General features: G+C 44.3%; 1 protein-coding gene across 2 annotated transcripts in view; it reads right to left on the bottom strand.

Annotated features, from left to right (window-relative positions):
- Positions 1-21,148, bottom strand: part of KDM6A (lysine demethylase 6A) — a 224,068-nt gene that overhangs the window by 182,976 nt on the left and 19,944 nt on the right. For both annotated transcript variants that reach the window (XM_075589737.1, XM_075589739.1), the window contains exon 3: positions 693-801. In XM_075589737.1, coding sequence (XP_075445852.1) covers positions 693-801 — 109 coding nt within the window. The remainder of the gene's footprint in view (positions 1-692; positions 802-21,148) is intronic.

The raw sequence follows: 21,148 nt of genomic DNA, 5'->3' as shown, positions 1-21,148 counted from the left end.
CAGGCAGTCAATCTTGCTTTTGTGCCTACCTCGTGATGCTCGTTCTCCAAACTATTAACATAGGAAAAAGTCTCTAACACAGAAGAGTTAAAGGGCAGAAGATTTGACAATGTTTGGAGCTCTCCGGAAAGATTTGTTATTATAAAGATGTAATTATACAGATCTGCCATGTATTCGTCATGTTCATTTTTGCTGTGGGGCATTGGAACATGCACTGAAACTTTATCTAGAGATCAATAACAAAAAAGGCCTTTGCAAAGAAAGTTGTAACCACTACTTAACTGCTTGGATTATCTAATGACATTCACCAAGTGTCACTAGGCCGGCAGTCGGGTAGCCCTTTTGCCATTAAGTGAAATTAACCAAATTTGTGCTGGGGAATATGATCGGAAGGACAACGCCCCTCTGTGTGCGTCACCCTGGTGACATTGCCGTAACTGAATGTAACTCAGCACTGTAATGGTTGCTTTGCATTTTTCCAAGGGGTGTTACCCCAAAACTATGATCTGAACAAATAGGACAGTATTAAGAGTTTTTCCAATTGGTAGCCACCTGTTCATGTTCCCGCTATATGTTGGCACCTGTATCTATGAATACTAAGTATATTACATATCTTCTGAGACACTTAGTTGATCAATAGAGTAGTTAGAAAATTTGAGCAAAATTAGAAAATAATATTTAAACAAACGTACCTTTTGGATAGTCTTCCAACAAGAGGTTGAAATGACCTAATTGACAGAAGAAATCTGACTCTACTTTGCCCTCAGATTTTAAGATTAGAGATTCATAACAGCGAACAGCCTGTAAAACAGAAAAAGATGTCAAGGTTTTAAAAAAAATTAAAAATGGTGTATTTTATACGTACAAGAGTTACATACACCTAAGTGTGTGTGTGTGTGTGTGTGTGTGTGTGTGTGTGTGTGTGTGTGTGTGTGTGTGTGTGTGTGTGTGCGTGTGTGCGTGTGTGCGTGTGTGCGTGTGTGCGTGTGTGCGTGTGTGCGTGTGTGTGTGCGTACACTTTTACGTATAACACGTTATGTCAATTGCGGCATGGGTTTGATCATACAAGTGACAATTTTTGCAAATCTATCAGTATTAATGAAACAAAACATTGCGTTAAAATAAAGTCACAGTTTTCAACTTCTGTTCAACTATTGGCCCTCCCACTCTTTTTGCAAGGATGATCTTCTGGACGATTCTTTATTAATAAATGCAAGCATAAGTACCAAACTTCATAATAATATTTGGAATAATTTTTAAAAAAAAAAACTACATTTGCACAGTCAGCGTTAATCCTTGTTACTACTGCACAACAGCTTAAATCAAATATACTATTTAGTCACAGAACCCTTTCACTGGTTTTATTTAACATACAAGTGTAGCAGAAGTTATTGGTCCTGTTAACCAGACGCACTACGCCAAACAAAAAGGGTTAAATGTGTGCGTTGAGAAAACGTTGCAATGGAGCTGCATTAAATTCTGCGGCAAATGCAGAGCCAGTGTTGGTGTTATATTAACAGAAGCAATAAGATCTGCTATATCTGAGCGTGCTTCACATTGCTAAACATCCTAAACTAGAATACAAGGGAATCTGCAAGCTAAAATTCTATTAATTTATTTCTCTTTAATACCCTTGTTTCATTTGCTTTTATTTAAAATCCATCCAACCTATCAAAATAGATTTGCCAAAATGTGTGATAACCCTTTGGGTGCCGGAGGGGAAGCAGCATCTGAGTGAAATAGGTCCTCTGGCACATCAAGGTTGTGGCATCACTGAAAGTGGAAGGTAGAGGAGTAAGTCCTCTTCTGCTAGATCGCACAAAACATAATCTCACCTAGGAAAACGAGCTGAGAGCCCATAATGTAGCCACTACATCATGGGACCCCTGGACAGCACCAACGTGGACAACATGGCGACAACATAGGCGAATTCTCCTCAACAGTACACAAAAAGAGGAGATTTGAAAGGTTTCAAAATCCATGTAAAGAAATGTTTATCTATGCAGCACTTTGTACATGGCTCATTATAATGGCAGCGAAGGGCAGCCAAAGTGTGTCAGCCATTTGCTGCTCGGTTATTAGGTGGGGCAAAGTCTTCTAATACAACACATTGCAGGTTTATCCTACCTCTTCTAACACCATTTTAACCTTGTCTGTAACTGTTACATACGCCTATAATCATTATCTCAAACTGTCCATGAAATACTGTTCATTTAATGACACCATGTATTATAACTGAGCCAATAACATACAAGATGTAACTATGTATTACTTCCTGGTAAAACATTTTATAAAGAACATAAATAATAGTAACAATCTAGAACATCTACGCTTCTCCAGGGACAACCATTATTTTTTTGCTTTCAAAAATATTTACTTTCAAGAGGACTACTTTCTTAACAGTTTTTTGTTTAAAAAAGGCGATAGGCCTATTTAATTCTACTCATTAATATAAACCATACATGAAAAATAAACGAGTGTCCTGAACAACTCTTCTGTGTTTTAAGAGGGAGAAAAAAAACCCTGCTTGTTTCAGAATAAAGGAGATACTTGAGAACATATAAAATCAAAAGAAACCTTTGACATCGGCAGTTACTGAAACCCTCAGAAAATTACTTTTCCTACAAGTGCAACAATAAAGGAGTAAATATATTTTTGGTTACTGTAAATAAAGGGTACGCATTCCATGTCAAGGTATTCAAACAGCCAGTTTGGTTTTGCGATTAAAAAAAACTTGGAAGTTATTACCCTTAATTAACAACCTGCCAATTACTTCCCAAAATAGTTTATATATGTAACAGGGACTTATCCCTGTTAACAAACTGGCCTCTGATCCAGCAGTGTGCAGGTTAATTGCCCACCAGCAATTAACCAACTCCACCTGCCTAATCACAGCTCCGTGAAATAGTGTCATGTGAGACACAGGAAGAGGATTCCTTAGTCTCACAATTGGAGCTGACCCAGGAAGGACAGATGTCTTGAGCTGAAAAGACTGACTGCAGGCTGACAGCAAGACAAAGGGGACAAGATTTCTAAACCTGGATCCTGATATTTCTATAGCACACATGGGTGCAGACCCAGCAGAGCAGAGAGGACTCCCCTACAGCTACAAGAAACAGATAAGACGTTCTTATGGGACTATTATATATCTGTATATATGTATATTTATTTGAGGCTGGTAATTAGCTTAGCTAATCACCCAGTTAGAGAGGGCTGCACTACATGTGTAGATATTCTCCAAAGTGGAGTAGGTTTTCTTTTTCTTATTTTGAATGTTTTGCTGTGTTAAAGGGACAGGCGCAATAAAGCCTAATTTAAGTTTCACTTTAAACAGTCTCCACTGCGTACCTCTGCACACGTCTCTTACATATGGTGTCAGAAGTTGGGATGAGAAGTGGCCCTTGAAGCTAAAAGGGGCCCCGGAGACTGCCTGTGAACATTTTTATGCTTCTGCCTGTATACAATTCCTGCAAACAGTCTGAGCAACAAAACCAAAGAATCTCACATGCAGCAGTGACCAGAATTAAAGGGCTACTCATCCATTACATCTATTACAGACTGCAAAAAGAGAACATTTAAGACTGAAAAAAGACAATTCTGATTTGACAGACCATGTTATTAATGAAAAGAATGAAAAGCTGCACGAGCTTGAAAAAATAAAGAAACTTTTGGAAGATGAAAAGTTTGAAGCAGAACACTGACTGCAGAACCAACTGCAAGGTATGCGTACGCACCTCCAGAATGTCAAGGAGAAGCAGCGAACTCTGCAGGAAGAAAATCTGCAGGCTGCTAAAGTACAAGGGCTGCAGGGACGTCTGATTACCAGTGTGTCCCCGCAAAGCAGCATGAGAAACTGAAGGCTACCCTGAGCATAACCAGAGCATCGCTAAAAATCAAGCTTAGAGGCCAGATGACTCAGTACAAGAGGGAGCACAAGAAGGTCCAGAAACTGAGACAAGTAGCTGCGGCCCAAGCAAAGAAATGCACAGTGCTTCACAATATAATGAAGGAGACATGGAAGAAAGCTCAGAGAAAGCACAGGGAAGAGATGAAGACCATGAGAGGAGAATTGCAGGATGCACTAAAGAAACAGGGATCTCTCGCTGATGAGTTAAACTTGCAGAAAAGCCTAGAAGTAGAAGAGCTTGAAGGACTGAGAAATGAGATTACAGTACTACAGGAAAAAGGTATGGACCTAGCCAAAGCATCAGTATCCCACAGCAACTAAAACCTATGAAGACAAGAGTACAGTGAGAGCTGGGGACACAGCTAATCTGCAAAACAAGATTGCAAAGTTTGAACTGCCTAAACAAGCACTAGCTAAACCTTCAGCCACCCAACGGGCAACAAAAAAAGTATACGTGCAGAATCAAAACCAGAAGAATCCTTAGCTGATGAAGCTGAAAAGATAGGACGTTCTCTGGAAGTGGATGTGGAATTGCAACTCAATCCCAAAGAAGCTGAACTGGTAACTCCATTGAGTGGGAAATGTGCAGAAAGACAGCTTCACGAGCGGAAAACTCAAAGGGCTATTCTTAAACGCTCTGCAACTGTTGCCATACAGTCTGCCTACAAAAAGAGGAGCGCCCGACGCAGGGGAAATCTCATGACCACGCGCTCAGTAAAAAGACTATACTTGGAAAAAGTCCTCCTCGAGCGACTGAGGAGTGCTGACCTCAAGCACCTTCGGGAGGAGACACGAATTAACTGGAGAAAGGGCTCCAATCCCAGCAGGACTGAGGGTTATCTTCCTCCATCCACTCATTCAAGTCACAGAGATATCTCGAATGAGAGTGGAAGGATGGGCTTCGGCCGTGGTAAGCCCGAGCTTCCCACAAACAGGGGATGTAACAGGGACTTATCCCTGTTAACAAACTTGTCTCTGATCCAGCAGTGTGCAGGTTAATTGCACACCAGCAATTAACCATCGCCACCTGCCTAATCACAGCACTGTGAAATAGTGTAATGTGAGACACAGGAAGAGGATTCCTTAGTCTCACAATTGGGTCTGACCCAGGAAGGATAGGTGGCTTGAGCTGCAAAAAGACTGCAGGCTTACAGCAAAACAAAGGGGACAAGATTTCTAAACCTTGATCCTGATATTTCTATAGCACACAAGGGTGCGGACCCAGCAGAGCAGAGAGGCCTCCCTCATAGCTACAAGAAACAGATAAGATGTTCTTATGGGACTGTTATATATCTGTATATATATTTGGGGCTGATAATTAGTTTAGCTAACCACCCAGTTAGAGAAGGCTGGACTACATGTGTAGATATTCTCCAAAGTGGAGTAGGTTTTCTTTTGCTTATTTTGTGTGTTTTGCTGTGTTAAAGGGACCGGCACAATAAAGCCTAATTTAAAGTTTCACTTTAAATGGTCTCCATTGCGTACCTCGGCACACATCTCTTACAATACACTAAAAATTATTAACAAGCTGCAGATGAAGAAACATCTCAACTGCCTAATGCTGAGAAAAATAAATAAAAACCTTTCAGTCACCACCAAAAATATGAAATCTATTCAAAATCACAAAACGCACATTTGTTTCAGGAGGGTTTTACATTAGAGCGCACCACATGTCACAAGGGCATAACTTTGACGGCACTCACCACAACCCAAGACCAAGGACTTCATGATTTGTGACAGTGAGGAATCATTGCTTCAATGATCTGCTGCAGGATTCCTCAACTTAATTATCAGTCCAATGGAAATCATTTCCAAATGTTTTCCAGTATTACAATTATTCTGCTATTTTTAAGTTTTTTTTTTTTTTCTTGACAGTGTTACTTATAACCAGTGTTCGACAAATAGGCATAACCACATGCCCTTGGCGAGTGGATTTAGGCCGCTGGCGAGCCCGTGCTGCGGCTCTATGAATTCCCCTGCTCGCACCAAATTTTTTTTTTTAAATAATTAATTCCCCTCCCTCATTGGGTTAACGCAGGGAAGAGGGCCGGCTGGCAGCTCTGGGTTAGCCCCATCCCCCGATCTCCTCCCCCCCTGCCCCCGATCGCTGCCCGGGGCGGGAGATAGGCTGAAGGGGGTCCCCGCTTTCGGCCCAGGGCGAGAGGTAGGCTGGGGGGTCCCCGCTTGTTGCCCGGGGAGGCAGGTAGGCTGCAGCGGCGGTATCCGCCTCTGGAGGGGTGGTGGGGGTGCTGCGGCGGCGTCCGCTTCGGGTGGGGGTGTTGCTGCGGCGTCCGCTTCGGGGGGTGGGGGGGAGCTGCGGCGGTGTCCGCCTCTGGAGGTGGGGCGCCCCCCCCCTGCCGTGCAGAGGCCCTCCTGCCGTGTGGAGGGCCCACTGCTGACATGTGCGACCACCCCTGTCTTGTGAGTGACTGGGTGACTGAGTGGGTGTGTCTGTGAGCGAGTGGGTGTGTCTGTGAGCGAGTGGGTGTGTCTGTGAGCGAGTGGGTGTGTCTGTGAGCGAGTGGGTGTGTCTGTGAGCGAGTGGGTGTGTCTGTGAGCGAGTGGGTGTGTCTGTGAGCGAGTGGGTGTGTCTGTGAGCGAGTGGGTGTGTCTGTGAGCGAGTGGGTGTGTCTGTGAGCGAGTGGGTGTGTCTGTGAGCGAGTGGGTGTGTCTGTGAGCGAGTGGGTGTGTCTGTGAGCGAGTGGGTGTGTCTGTGAGCGAGTGGGTGTGTCTGTGAGCGAGTGGGTGTGTCTGTGAGCGAGTGGGTGTGTCTGTGAGCGAGTGGGTGTGTCTGTGAGCGAGTGGGTGTGTCTGTGAGCGAGTGGGTGTGTCTGTGAGCGAGTGGGTGTGTCTGTGAGCGAGTGGGTGTGTCTGTGAGCGAGTGGGTGTGTCTGTGAGCGAGTGGGTGTGTCTGTGAGCGAGTGGGTGTGTCTGTGAGCGAGTGGGTGTGTCTGTGAGCGAGTGGGTGTGTCTGTGAGCGAGTGGGTGTGTCTGTGAGCGAGTGGGTGTGTCTGTGAGCGAGTGGGTGTGTCTGTGAGCGAGTGGGTGTGTCTGTGAGCGAGTGGGTGTGTCTGTGAGCGAGTGGGTATGTCTGTGAGCGAGTGGGTGTGTCTGTGAGTGAGTCTAGGCCCCAAATACGATTGTTACAATCTTGTTTTGGGAAATCCAGTTTAAATTATGTGTCCAAGGTCAGAGAGGCGAGGGCTGGGTACCTTTTAGGCCGAGTCCATAGGTCAGGCCGCGCTGAGCCGTGCGGACGCTCCGCGCTGAGCCCCTGCATCCTCAATGGGATGCCTTGAGAGGGGGCTCACGCGAGCGTCCGCAGGCGTGTGGAGGCGCTGGATTTTTCAGCCGACAGCCAAGCTGTTTTTCAGCGCGCTGTCGGCTGAAAACATACAATCAGCGCAGAGCAGTGTCAACGTCACGGCGCCGCAACGTTGACGTCGGTGCGTCGCGGGCGATTGGCCCAGCGACTTCACTGCCCCGCCTCCCTCAGTCTCCCACCGCCTCCGATCGCGCCCGCTGGCTCGCCTGCATGGGCATGAAATTGCGCAGATTTCAGCAGGCGAGCCTCAGCGTCAGCGCGGCTCCAAACTCCTCACCCCTCTATAGCCCCAGCCTTAGATTGTGTCATCCTCATACATGTGCATTGAAGCTCCCTCTCGAGCTGTAGGAAGATCATTGATAAAGACTGAAAAAAGAGTAGGGACCCCAGAACAGAGCCTTGCGGGACACCGCAGGTGATATCCATGGGATTGGAGTTAGAGCCCGAGATATACATGATGGAATCTATCCGATAGGTATGAGTAAAACCAGTTTAAAGTATATTCCCCTATTCCAGAGCAATAGAGCTTGTTTAACAGAGCAATATTGCACCAGTAAGCTGTCCCAGTTCCATTTCACACATTTGATCTCATAGGAAACTTTTACTGACTTTATGACTTTGGATAGTATTGGGAGAAGAGAGTGTGGTCTGTAGATGGAGTGTTTTTCCCCTACTTTTGAAGATTGGGAAAACTCTGACAATTTGAGGTCTTAGGGATATGGCCTGCAGTCAAAATGGAGTCAATTAGGAAAGCAAGCGGAATGGCAATGGCTGGGGCACCGAGTCATAGGAACTTTAATTGCAGGTCAGGTGCACACTGGCTGCTTAGTTTTAATTTGAAGAGTGCTTGTGTAATTTGTATGACAAGCGCAGATAGAGACGGTTATCACAGTCGGGGGCGATATCCAGGGACCATTTTGAAATGCAGAATCCTGCTTTCAGGGACTTAACAGGACATAACACGGTACATTAGGGGCTCGTAGGAATGGGTCTTTTGAAGGGGTTTGTTCTCCTGAAACTTTGCCCCGCTTGTTTATATTTGATTGCCCAAACCTCCTCCAACCCCAAGCCACCCCCCACTCACCCCCACCCCCATTTTTTTTTTTGCCCATCTCAAATCTAGTTTTTTTTTTCTACAGATCGATTTTTGGCGCACTTATTCTAGGTTTACTCCTTATCTATTTATATGCTGGATAAGTATTGATTTTAAATGCTTTTCTAATTAAAAATTATACCTTTTTCATTGATAATTTGTGCATTATTTTGGGGATCTTTTCTTTAATCCCTTTAAAAAAATATTATGAGTGCACAGAAGACATTTTGTGCTTTATATTATTTTAATGTTGTAGAGTATCAACATCCCTAAAAAGGGACTAATCTGTCTTGAGCTACAAGGTATCATACGGCCCAGCCAAGAGAAATTTGTCACGAGGTTCTTTACAATTTAGCACAACTTCCTACATATTGCGCCAAACAGCTAAATGATGCGAATTGATCATAAGATAATATTTAAAATTTTAAAATCTGGCATATTTTACATATTTTGTTCCTCGTAGAACGCATTGGGCTTATTTCCTATATATCAATTGGACCACAAATTAACGAAATATATATATATATACCCAGTCAATCAACCCCACACTGATGAGACCCATTAAGGTCGAAACAGTTGTCTGTGGGTGGTTTTCTGGGTATGCACCTTAACCCTGGCTGTGCTCAAAGCTGTGACCATGCAGCAAGCTTAAGCCTATAGGGCACCATGTTAAAAATGGTTTATGAAGCAAAAAGTGGCACTGTGTGCTCATTTGCATGTCATTTCCCAGAATCCCTTGCTGCAGTGGAAGTGCTGTATGCTGGGTGATAATGGGGAAAGGCGGGGTTGCAGACCTGCCTAAGACATGCAGATGAGCATACAGTTGTATTTACATTTCCATATTTGCTTTGCTGTGGAGGGTTTTTGTCACTTTTTTTACTCACCATAACTTAACTCAGTATTATGGTTGGCCTATCCTTTAGCTTCTTTGCATACCCAGTCAATCAACCCCACACTGATGAGACCCATTAAGGTCGAAACAGCTGTCTGTGGGTGGTTTTCTGGGTATGCACCTTAACCCTGGCTGTGCTCAAAGCTGTGACCATGCAGCAAGCTTAAGCCTATAGGGAACCATGTTAAAAATGGTTTTTGAAGCAAAAAGTGCTCATTTGCATGTCATTTCCCAGAATCCCTTGCTGCAGTGGAAGTGCTGGGTGATAATGGGGAAAGGCGGAGTTGCAGACCTGCCTAAGACATGCAGATGAGTATACAGTTGTATTTACATTTGTATATATATATATATATATATATATATATATATATATATATATATATATATATATATATATATATATATATATATATACAGCTAAACCCCGTTATAACGCGGGTCTCGGGGTCCACCCCGAGACCCCCGCGTTACTAACGGGGTCGCGAGAAAAAAAAATGGCCGCCGCGCTTTAGCGCATATTCATCCCGCGGGACAGGAGATGGGAGCGGGCATGTCCCTCCGCTCCCCGCTTCCCCCTGTCACCGCGGGACAGGCCGCGGGGCAGGAGATGGGAGCGGGGATGTCCCTCCTGTCCCCGCTTCCCCCTGTCACCGCGGGACAGGCCGCGGGGCAGGAGATGGGAGCGGGGATGTCCCTCCTGTCCCCGCTTCCCCCTGTCACCGCGGGAACTGGCAGGCAACATCCACTCCTCACGAGCCGCACGGCGCATGCGCATGCGCACGGCGAACGTGAGGGGTGCCTGCATAAGTGTGCTGCTTTTGGAGACAGGTAAGCAGTCTCCGGAAGACCGCTAACCCCCCCCCCCCCCCCCCGCCGCAGCACAGGGCCCTCGCGTGTGTGTAAGTGTCTGTGAGTGTGTGTAAGTGTCTGAGTGTGTGTGTAAGTAAGTGTAAGAGCCGGAGCGGGAGGTGGGAGGTTTGACAGGGAGGGGGGGCGTGGCTTGAGCGGAGGGACCCGCTACTCTCCCCCCCTCCCTCCACGGACTGCAGGAGGGAGCTGCTACTCTCCCCCCCCCCCCCTCCCTACACGGACTGCAGGAGGGAGCTGCTACTCTCCCCCCCCTCCCCGGACTGCAGGAGGGACCAGGTATGTAGAACTTAAGCATGGTAAAAAGGCCTCGCTTTAATATGCTAACACTATGTGCAACGTGTGGGGTATTTAACAACAAATGACAATCTTGCTGACATGTAATCTATCTTTGGTACAGAAATCTGCCTAGCCTCATTGCCAAGATGATCATCTTCATCTTTTGGTAACACAAGTGCTGTTCATTTCTATGGGTCCCTCCCTCCACTGGCTGCAGGAGGGACCCGCTACTCTCCCCCCCCCCCCCCCTCCCTCCACGGACTCGGGCTGGAGCACTCATACATACACACATACACACACACACACACACACACAGGCACTCACGCACTCATACACACACACGCGCGCACACACATGCAGGCACTCACGCACTCACACACACACACACAGACAGGCACTCGCACTCACACACACAGACCGCTAACCCCCCCCCCCCCGCCGCAGTACAGGGCCCGCCGTAGCCGCAGCGCAGGGCCCCGCCACCCCCCCAACCCCCACAGCACAATGACTTCCCACCCCCTTAACTTTGTGAAACAAAAGTCATAAGACACGCAAAATACATCTGTTAAAGTGCAGTTGTCTGTTTATTTCTATATAATAATTGTGTGCAGTGTGCAGTGTGTGTGCAGTGTGTCAGTGTGTGCAGTGTGTGCAGTGTGAGCAATGAGCAGTGTGTGTGCAGTGTGCAGTGTGTGTGCAGTGTGTGTGCAGTGTGTCAGTGTGTGCAGTGTGAGCAATGAGCAGTGTGTGTGCAGTGTGCAGTGTGTGTGCAGTGTGTCAGTGTGTGCAGTGTCAGCAATGAGCAGTGTGTGTGCAGTGTGTGTGCAGTGTGCAGTGTGTGTGCAGTGTGTCCAATGAGCAGTGTGTGTGCAGTGTGCAGTGTGTGTGCAGTGTGTCCAATGAGCAGTGTGTGTGCAGTGTGTGTGCAGTGTGTGTGCAGTGTGTGTGCAGTGTGTGTGCAGTGTGTGTGCAGTGTGTGTGCAGTGTGTCAGTGTGTGCAGTGTGAGCAATGAGCAGTGTGTGTGCAGTGTGCAGTGTGTGTGCAGTGTGTGTGCAGTGTGTGTGCAGTGTGTGTGCAGTGTGTGTGCAGTGTGTGTGCAGTGTGTGTGCAGTGTGTGTGCAGTGTGTGTGCAGTGTGTGTGCAGTGTGAGCAATGAGCAGTGTGTGTGCAGTGTACAGTGTGTGTGCAGTGTGTCAGTGTGTGCAATGAGCAGTGTGCAGTGTGTGTGCAGTGTGCAGTGTGCGTGCAGTGTGCGTGCAGTGTGCGTGCAGTGTGTGTGCAGTGTGTCAGTGTGTGCAGTGTGAGCAATGAGCAGTGTGTGTGCAGTGTGCAGTGTGCAGTGTAGTGTGTGCAGTGTGTCAGTGTGAGCAATGTGCAGTGTGTGTGCAGTGTGTGTGTGCAGTGTGCAGTGTGTGTCAGTGTGTGCAGTGTGAGCAATGAGCAGTGTGTGTGCAGTGTGCAGTGTGTGTGCAGTGTGCAGTGTGTGTGCAGTGTGCAGTGTGTGTGCAGTGTGTCAGTGTGAGCAATGAGCAGTGTGTGTGCAGTGTGCAGTGTGTGTGCAGTGTGGCAGTGTGAGCAATGAGCAGTGTGTGTGCAGTGAGTGTGTGCAAAAAAAAATGTAAAAAAAAAAAATTTTTAAATTTTTTTTTTTAAACGGGAGCCACGGGAAAACCGCGTTATAACCGAATCGCGGTATAACGAGGCGCGTTATAACGGGGTTTAGCTGTAAATGTATATATATATATATATATATATATATATATATATATATATATATATATATATATATATATAAAAATTGAAACTGCCAAAATGGTATGTACTGTATTATGATTTTCTATACAAAGTATTACCAACGCAATACCAATGGCAAAAGGAAGGGATTGGCAAAGTTAAGGGAGTAATCACTTGGTAACTGGAAACATTATTAATGTAACAACGGTTCTTGTAATTATGACCCTTTGAGTGCCCCAGGACGTAGTCACTACATTATGGGGACAGGCAGAGCATTGGAAAAAGAAAGTAGAGTTTGTTTAATAAATCAGATTTCAACCATTACTCTAATATTATTTCTGTCATGTACTGCACACCTGTGAGCACATGACCTGCAAATGGTACAAGTGTAAATACACAGCTTGCAAGCTGTCCCACTTCACTTTCGCAAAGGTCCCTCAAATGGACAATACCCCTCCCCCCCCCCCCATATACCACCTGTCACGAACGGCACACAAGTAAGCATGTGACTTGGATATGCAATCAGGGTTAATACACGGCTACTCCAGCCAACTCGCCTTTCTCCTCCGGAAAGTTACCTTCAATGAGTTAATATTAACCCCTTACTCAATTGCAATCATATGTATACGCTTCCACCACCCAAGAAATGCAAATAAAAATGTAAAATTAATAGATCTCTCAGGGTCTAAGGTCCCTGTTTATAATAGGAAAAACTATGCACACAAAAATGTTTTGTAGCAAAATGTGCCAGAAACTGTAAATACTCTCTCCAGAGCGTGCAAAATGTAATTCAGAGCCCAAAGCCTCACTTATTAAATGTTTTAAAATATATAAAAATACAGTGCTTAGAGTACAGAAAAAAGAATTACAAGAACATACAATTACAGTATATGCTGGACAGTTTCTTAAACTAAAAGGATAAAACAAAAGCAGAAATCCCTATACACTACCATGTCAGGGTTTTCTTCCAGAGAGGTCACTGGCGACAGACTGAAAAATCACATGTTTTTGGTCAACAACACACCTCTGTTGAAATCTGATTTTCAGAATCTTTGCTCAGATGTACAGGCATATCCCGCATTAACGTACGCAATGGGACCAGAGCATGTATGTAAAGCGAAAATGTAGTTAAAGTGAAGCACCACCTTTTCTCCACTTATCGATGCACGTACTGTACTGCAATCGTCATATACGTGCAGAACTGATGTAAATAACGCATTTGTAACAGGCTCTATAGTCTCCCCGCTTGCGCACACCTTCGCTAAAGGTAGGGAGCCGGTATTGCTGTTCAGGACGTGCTGACTGGCGCATGCGTGAGCTGCCGTTTGCCTATTGAGCGAGATGTATTTACTCGCGAGTGTACTTAAAGTGAGTGTACTTAAACCGGGGTATGCCTGTATGTACTATTTTGTCCCCATTGAAACATAAATCCACCACTGTCGTAAATCAGCTGCGAGATTATAAATTATGACCGCGTAAAAAATACCTGTTACAATACAACATTTAGATTTTTCCTCAGAGAAGGTAAGTTATGAGGGCGGTTATATACAAATACTGAGACACGTGAGTCACATCAATAGATTCAGACAGTCATTACGGACACACCGAGACTACATCCTATATTTGAGGGACAAATGGATATCTGTCCCTTATTACCTTGTACCCATGCAGTGTGTTGTCTGATTGCATGCCACTCTGACACGATTACTGATTTGTAACTTAGTATGTACAGTCGATGACATCACATGATAATCTCATTTTTAATAAAGTCCTTCAATGAGCATAGTCTGTGTCACCTCTCTTCGGAATGTACCGGTAATTATTCACGAACTTCGAGGCTAACATAATATCTGGTTAGAGTTTACGACCTTCTAAACACCACCATGTCACTTTTTAGTGGGCCATGATAGCCGCCCTCCCCCGCCCTCTTCTCCCACCCCCAGCCCAATTAAGTCCACTTTGCAGACCTGCCCAGATCCTGGAAAACTCCTGACCTGTTGCAAACACAATATATTGTATTTTTAAACTCAAACTGTAGCTCATTAACCCCTGCAGCACCAGATTGACCACAAGACCCAATATCTCATGATATGATCATAACAATTTCCAATAAACATCTTCAAACCTGTTCTTTTCATAGAATAGAAGTATACTTTATTTTAAAATGAAGGCTGAAAAGTCCTATTTGAAATCACCACACAGCCCTCTTTATACATCTTTTGTACTCTAATGCAGGGGTGCGCAAACTTTATGGTGCTGCGCCCCCTGCCTGCTCTCCCCCAGTGCTCTCCCCCCCCTTACCTGTGTGCCGGCGTCATTTGACGTTGCGTTGCCATGGTGACGCGCCATCTGTAGCTGGCTGAATCATAGTGAGTTACAGAGGAATTGCGCGGTCCCCTGGAATTTAAATGCCTTGGGAAAGAGCGCAGGGCCTCTGTAATCGCTGTGCCCCCTTCTCTTACCCCCTCCCCCCAAAAAAAATCTTGCACCTCCCAGTTCGCGCCCCCCTGCTCTAAAGCACTGTAGAAAATGTACTTTATCGTTTTTCTTCTATTGAAAACTTTTGGCATTTTTATAAAGACTAGTTTCAAACTCTTTCGTGCTCCCTTGAGGCATCTCTCTCTTAAAGTATGTGGCTTTTCTACTACTGCCAGCACATGAGTGCCGAAAGCAGATATGTATTACACATGCATATAAATTTACTGAAAAACTGAAGTAAATATGGTGCCCATTTCACATAATTATTATAAAGTGATCCACAACAACCATACATTTCCAAAACTGCTATCTCAACTGAAAACATAGGAGAGCATTGCAATCACATTAGTGAACATGAATCATACAAAAAGACAATGTGCGCTGTCTTTTTGTATAATTTCTTCTTTAGTGTGCGGGGTGCAAAGCCACCCCATTTGTACAGCTGCAGACGCTCCTTTCTTCATATATCAAGGTCCTGTACACTTATATTTGTGTTTATGGTTTTCACAATATTGTTTTTTATAATCATGATTTTTGGTGTTTGTGGGGTTTGTCACATTCTGTCATATGCCACAAGTGTGTGGTAACAGGACTTCTATTATAATAACTAGTATCGCACTTTTCACTTTTTGTTCACATTAGTGAACAGAATGTAGCACACATTACATTAATTTTCTTGTCTAATGACAACCTCTGCAGGGGAGTTTACCACAATACACGTTTTTTGTTTTTTTAATTGCCTCGCTTCAACTAGGATTGTAGAAATCAGGTTCTAGTGAAAGACCATTTCTTCACTGGTCCATAGTAAACAAGAAAAAAAATCTGAGGACGGGTAATAGAATCAACTAATAATCCTTATGTCAGACCGAGGATGGGCCAAAACATTTCACTACCGTTAAATGGATTTATATTTTTGTATGACAAAAAACAAAATGGTTGTGTGCAGTAGAAATTTGTTTTTTGTTTACCACAGCAGAAACCAGAAGCTTGTTTAAAGGTTTAGGTTAAAATGAGTAATGTAATACAAAAACATTTTAAATAACTGCATCAGGTCCGAGTCCAAGAATACCATAAACATTGTGACAACTTTATTTTTACATGCCTTCTTCCTACACTTTTTTTGTTCTATGCTAAAATGGGTTTTAACAATGAAAACAACGAAATCCAAAATACACTGAAGCATAATTCTGGGGCTTAGGACAGTGAAAAAAAGTTATAGTTAATCAAGTGATCAAATACACTAGGCAATGGATGTTCAAAAGCACTAGATAAAGAAAACACTTAAGAAGGTGGGTGCCACTCAACACTAAACATTATTAGTTAGCCACGAAGATGCATAATCTCAAACTAGAGTAGAATGAGGAAGGAGACAGGCGTATCAATACATTTCTCCCACGGTTCAGGAGTGGCAACCCCAGGGTGAACCATGGGTTAACCAGATAACATGGGGAAACAATATGGCTGCCCATCAGGCCTCACTCCAGCAGCCAAGAGCAAAGTAGGTGACCCAGTCAGCCATCTTCGTAGGCTGGCGCACAAAAACTTTACAAATCTCTCTGGAACACATATGTATAACAAAGGGATAGGTACACAAATATGCAAAATATAAAATAAGCCTTTATGGAGCTTTTATGATAAAAACTTGAGGGTAGCCGAAACGTCGGGCCAATAAAAAACATTTTCTTTGCATATTTATGTTTTTTGAAGGACCTTTTTTAATTTTATATCTACTCCAGAGATTTGAGTACCATTTATCTCAACGTATACTACATTAAGGATACACTTAGCATGCCAGTCTGAAATATCATTTACTAACTATTTATTAACAGCTTAATCATGTACTCTCCTAGAGTGACAATTTAACCAGATGTGGTTAGAAAGATGTGTGACTGTCTGGTACATTATTGACAGACACGAGATCATTCCAAACATACATACCACACTGAGGCACCAGCTACGTATCTATCTTGTATGTGCCAGTTACTAGAAAGTTCCTTCTATTATTACCGTTACTAGTTCGGTATACATGACTGGGAAGTATCTAGTTTAATACGTTTTTAATTGTGTTGTGTGTCCATCCTTTCACTTATTTTACCCATATACACTAATAAAGGTTAGTTTTAATTATTTGTATCTACCATTACATGAATACTTGTTTAAAGGGGTTCTTTTTCTTGCCTAGGCAAGTGTAGTTGTTGTTCAATGACCCTTCACCCCTGGCACCATCTTATAGACAGTAGCTTGAGCTCACTCCCCCCTCCCCTCATCCCCCATTATTTGACATATTTATGGTGTGCCTATCCCTTTGTTATTTTTGTACCGTACTCTGATAGCAGCACCCTCTCCAGTCGTCTAGTCTATACTATTTAAGTGTGTGCCCCAATCCCATATCTATATATCTACTGTATGCCATTGGTGGTTCAAAGAGAAGAAAGAAGTTAGTAAGGTATCAAAAGTACATGGGCCAAACGTGAAACATCTACAAGAAGATGATTTGAGTCAATCATTTCACAGGACCAAATAAATGTAAGGCAAAAAAAATTTGCGCACCATCAAACACTACAAACATGTTAAACGTCTAAAAAGGAACACAAATGTCAATGCCAGTATTTACTTTGTGTTTTTTAATCTTATTAATTAGATTTGAGCAAATATTGTGCATACACGTGTGCGTATGTGTGTGCGCGAATATACAGTATATAGTTTCACGCCAATGTTGTTACCATATAAACCATGATACTCTTCTATAGGCCCTCACCAACATGCTACAACTATACAAACCTACTCCAAGCGTTACATAAGTAATTTAAGCAGGTCATAAAATCCCCAAGTTCTAAAGGAAGTCCCCCCCCAAAAAAACAACAATAACTTTACTCCATTAAAACAAATGGTCCTTAGATATATTATTGCAATATGTTTACACGCTACTTCCTTGTTTTTCATGGACATGACCCCTATAATTTGGATGCCCCATTTTCAATGTTAATCTGACCTATTTTGCTTATATATATTTTTTTTTACATGTTTGACATGATTCTGTAAAGCAGAAATGTATGGTTCAAATAATCTACTTTTGACTATTGGCCTTGTGCTCAAAACATTACATGATGGCAATGCTGGACATACAGCATAGACACGCTGTGTTGATGTTATGCAAACCTCCAGTCTTTGAATCACAAGGGTAGCACAAACCAGTCTGTATATATGTATATGTAGATACACATACAGAAGAAAAAAAGTACAGAAGCGCACCAAGGTTGAAGAAACATGTATTCACAAATACAATAAAAATGCAAGCTGTAACTTACATGTAAGTAATAGTTGGTAGTCCAGTACAGTCAGGGCTCCGTTTTTGTCACTGGTCTGCTTCAAAGGTCTGGAGGTGGGTCCTGGGTTAGTATGTGTCCGTCCCTCGCGCTGGGACACACTGACACTACAATGTTCCTCTACCGCCTCCGGGTGTCATGTCTCGCTGCGTCACTCGTATCTAGCAGTCCTCCCCGTCGCCACACCTCCGTATGCCTCAAAAGGGCACTTTGTTATCTGGCTGCTGGGAAAAGCTCTGTGTACTTAGTACACAGATAGCTAGCTTTGCTGGGAGGTATACGGAGGTGTGGCGACGGGGAGGACTGCTAGATACGAATGACGCAGTGAGATGAGACACCCGGAAGCGGTACAGGAACATTGTAGTGTCAGTGTGTCCCAGCGTGCGGGACGGACACATACTAACCCAGGACCCACCTCCAGACCAGTTACAAAAACGGAGCACTGACTATTTTCTACTGGACTACCAACTATTACTTACATGTAAGTTACAACTTGCATTTTTATTGTATTTGTGAATACATGTTTCTTCAACCTTGGTGCACTTCTGTGCTTTTTTCCTTCTGTGGTTGGTACGCTGGTGGAGTATTCCTTTCGGTGGACGCTGGTGGAGGAGGGGTGCCTCCGCGCAACAGGAGCTGCAAGAGGATGATGTAAATCTACGTAAAGATTACAATAGGAAGCTTGAGCGCGAATTGACAATTTTCTGACTGGTAGATAGATACACATACATATAAGTCTAGAATTATATGCACACATAACCCAATTCAAGTCTATTTTCTAATTTTTGGAAAATAGTCCCTTCATCTTCACAAAAACAGAGCTGCCAACAAGGTCAATCTGATGAACTTTAAAATGAAACTACCCTCTCAAAATAAAAAGCAGAAAATTTTATTTGTTTCCATGATCTAATTGGCCAAAAACATTTTCCATGCAATATATAGAGATTAAAATAAACTAGCGATATATTTGTAAGTTCAGTTTATCGAGATGTATTTTGAACTCCTAAAAAGTTTTTAAACCTCTAGAACTAAATTAAATAGATAGTGTAACCGTATGTATGTGTATTATATTTTTTGTTTTACTGCGTTTTTTATTTCATTAACTACAAGTCCCAAATTATCTCTAGTTTTCCCATGGTAACCGGTTTCTGATGTCATGCTAAGCAAATCAGTGTCCTAGTCTTCATCAATGATGAACATTTCCATATTGAGTTGTTTTATTGGAACTGGCACGGGAACATACAAGCCTTCTCACAGACTGGAAAAGCTCTTGAAGGAAAAAACATAATACAGTATCCAATGGAACAATAATGAAAAAATATGTCACTTGCATGTTTTCAGTAGGATTAACTTGCAGGTGATGTAAGTAGGTGGCTACACCTTTAATGCAACCAGAAAAGCGTAAGGGCAACCAGTGTCACGGTTTTAAACATGTCAATCATACGGTCTTTTGAGCTGCAGATATTGATTCTATCCATTTCTGTCTGGTGTGTGCGCGAGCGAGAGAGCGCAATTTGTACAAACTGTTTTGAACAGAAAAACAATGGGGGAAAAAAAAACAAAATACAGGGATTTATTGCGAGATGCATTTTATTCCCCCGCCTACTTAAATCAGAATTAGGGAAAGGAAAAAATAAGTTTGTCGTATGTTAATGCTTATACAGTATATACAGCTAAACCCCGTTATAACGCGCCTCGCTATACCGCGATTCGGTTATAACGCGGTTTTCCCGTGGCTCCCGTTTTTTTGCACACTGCACACACACTGCTCATTGCTCACACTGCACACACACTGCACACTGCACACACACTGCACACTGCTCATTGCTCACACTGCACACACACTGCTCACACTGACACACACTGCTCATTGCTCACACTGCACACACTGACACACTGCTCATTGCTCACACTGCACACACTGCTCATTGCTCACACTGCTCATTGCCACACTGCCACACTGCTCATTGCTCACACTGCTCACACTGACACACACTGCACACACACTGCTCATTGCTCACACTGCACACACTGCTCAAACTGCACACACTGCTCATTGCTCACACTGCTCACACTGACACACACTGCTCACACTGCACACACACTGCTCATTGCTCACACTGCACACACACTGCTCACACTGACACACACTGCACACAGCCCTCACAATGCACTCACATGTCAGCAGCCCACCCCCCCTCACATGTCAGCAGCCCACCCCCCCCCTCACATGTCAGCAGCCCACCCCCCCTCACATGTCAGCAGAACTCACATGTCAGCAGCCCAACCCCCCCTCCCTCTTGCAGCAGCAGCAGCAGCAGCAGCAGCAGCAGATCTGGCTGGGAGGACACAGACACACGTTGCCACGCACCGCAAAACCAGGAGGCTGGGAGGAAGAGGGAGGGGGGCTGAGAGGGAGGGGGGCTGGGAGGGAGAGGGAGGGGGGCAGGTCTCTGTTTTGGGGTCACCCCTGTGCCCTGGCTGGGAGTGAGGGGGGCAGGTCTCTATGGGGGATCCCCCCTCCCTGTGAGGGGCAGATGAGGCTGGACAGAGGCAGCCCCGTCCACTCCCAGAATGCTTTGCTTCTAGCAGCATCTGGCTCCGGTCCCAGCTTTCCTCCTGGGGGCTCCGTCTCCATTTTGCAGCCTCTGCAGCGTTGTACTTGTGACCGTGAGTACAACGTGCGGCTGACATGTAACCCACCCTCCTGCACCCAGAGAGGGGCACTGCCCTACGGGGGCATACCTCGGGGGTGGGGGGGGAGTTGAGAGGGAGGGAGGGGGCTGAGAGGGAGAGGGAGGAGGGATGAATCGTTTTTTTTAAACTTTTTTTTTTTATTTATTTAATTAACTCCCTCCCTCCCGATCAGGCGCGCGGCGGCCATTTTTTTTAAAAAAAATTAGCGCAACCCCGTTACTAACGCGGTGGTCTCGGGGTGGATCCCGAGGACCGCGTTATAACGGGGTTTAGCTGTACCTATTAGTCGATGTACAGTATATGTATGTGTTAGTGGGGGTTTAATATTCATGCATGTTGCGGCTCTGAATATTTTGGACAAAGATTTTTGTTTATAAAATGGCTTCTTCCTTGAAAGGTTGCAGACCCCTGGACTAACTGGTATCGTCTAAAATGACAAAAACTTGCAGTGAACTTAATGGTTATTTCTATAAAATATGACAGAACATATTTGAGATCATCCTGGCTCCTCTTCAAATAATCACATATTTTCCCCAAATCTGTTTGAGA

The sequence above is a fragment of the Ascaphus truei genome, chromosome 3 (assembly GCF_040206685.1).
Source record: "Ascaphus truei isolate aAscTru1 chromosome 3, aAscTru1.hap1, whole genome shotgun sequence".
Lineage (NCBI taxonomy): Eukaryota > Metazoa > Chordata > Amphibia > Anura > Ascaphidae > Ascaphus > Ascaphus truei.
This window is presented reverse-complemented; position numbering and strand designations above follow the sequence as displayed.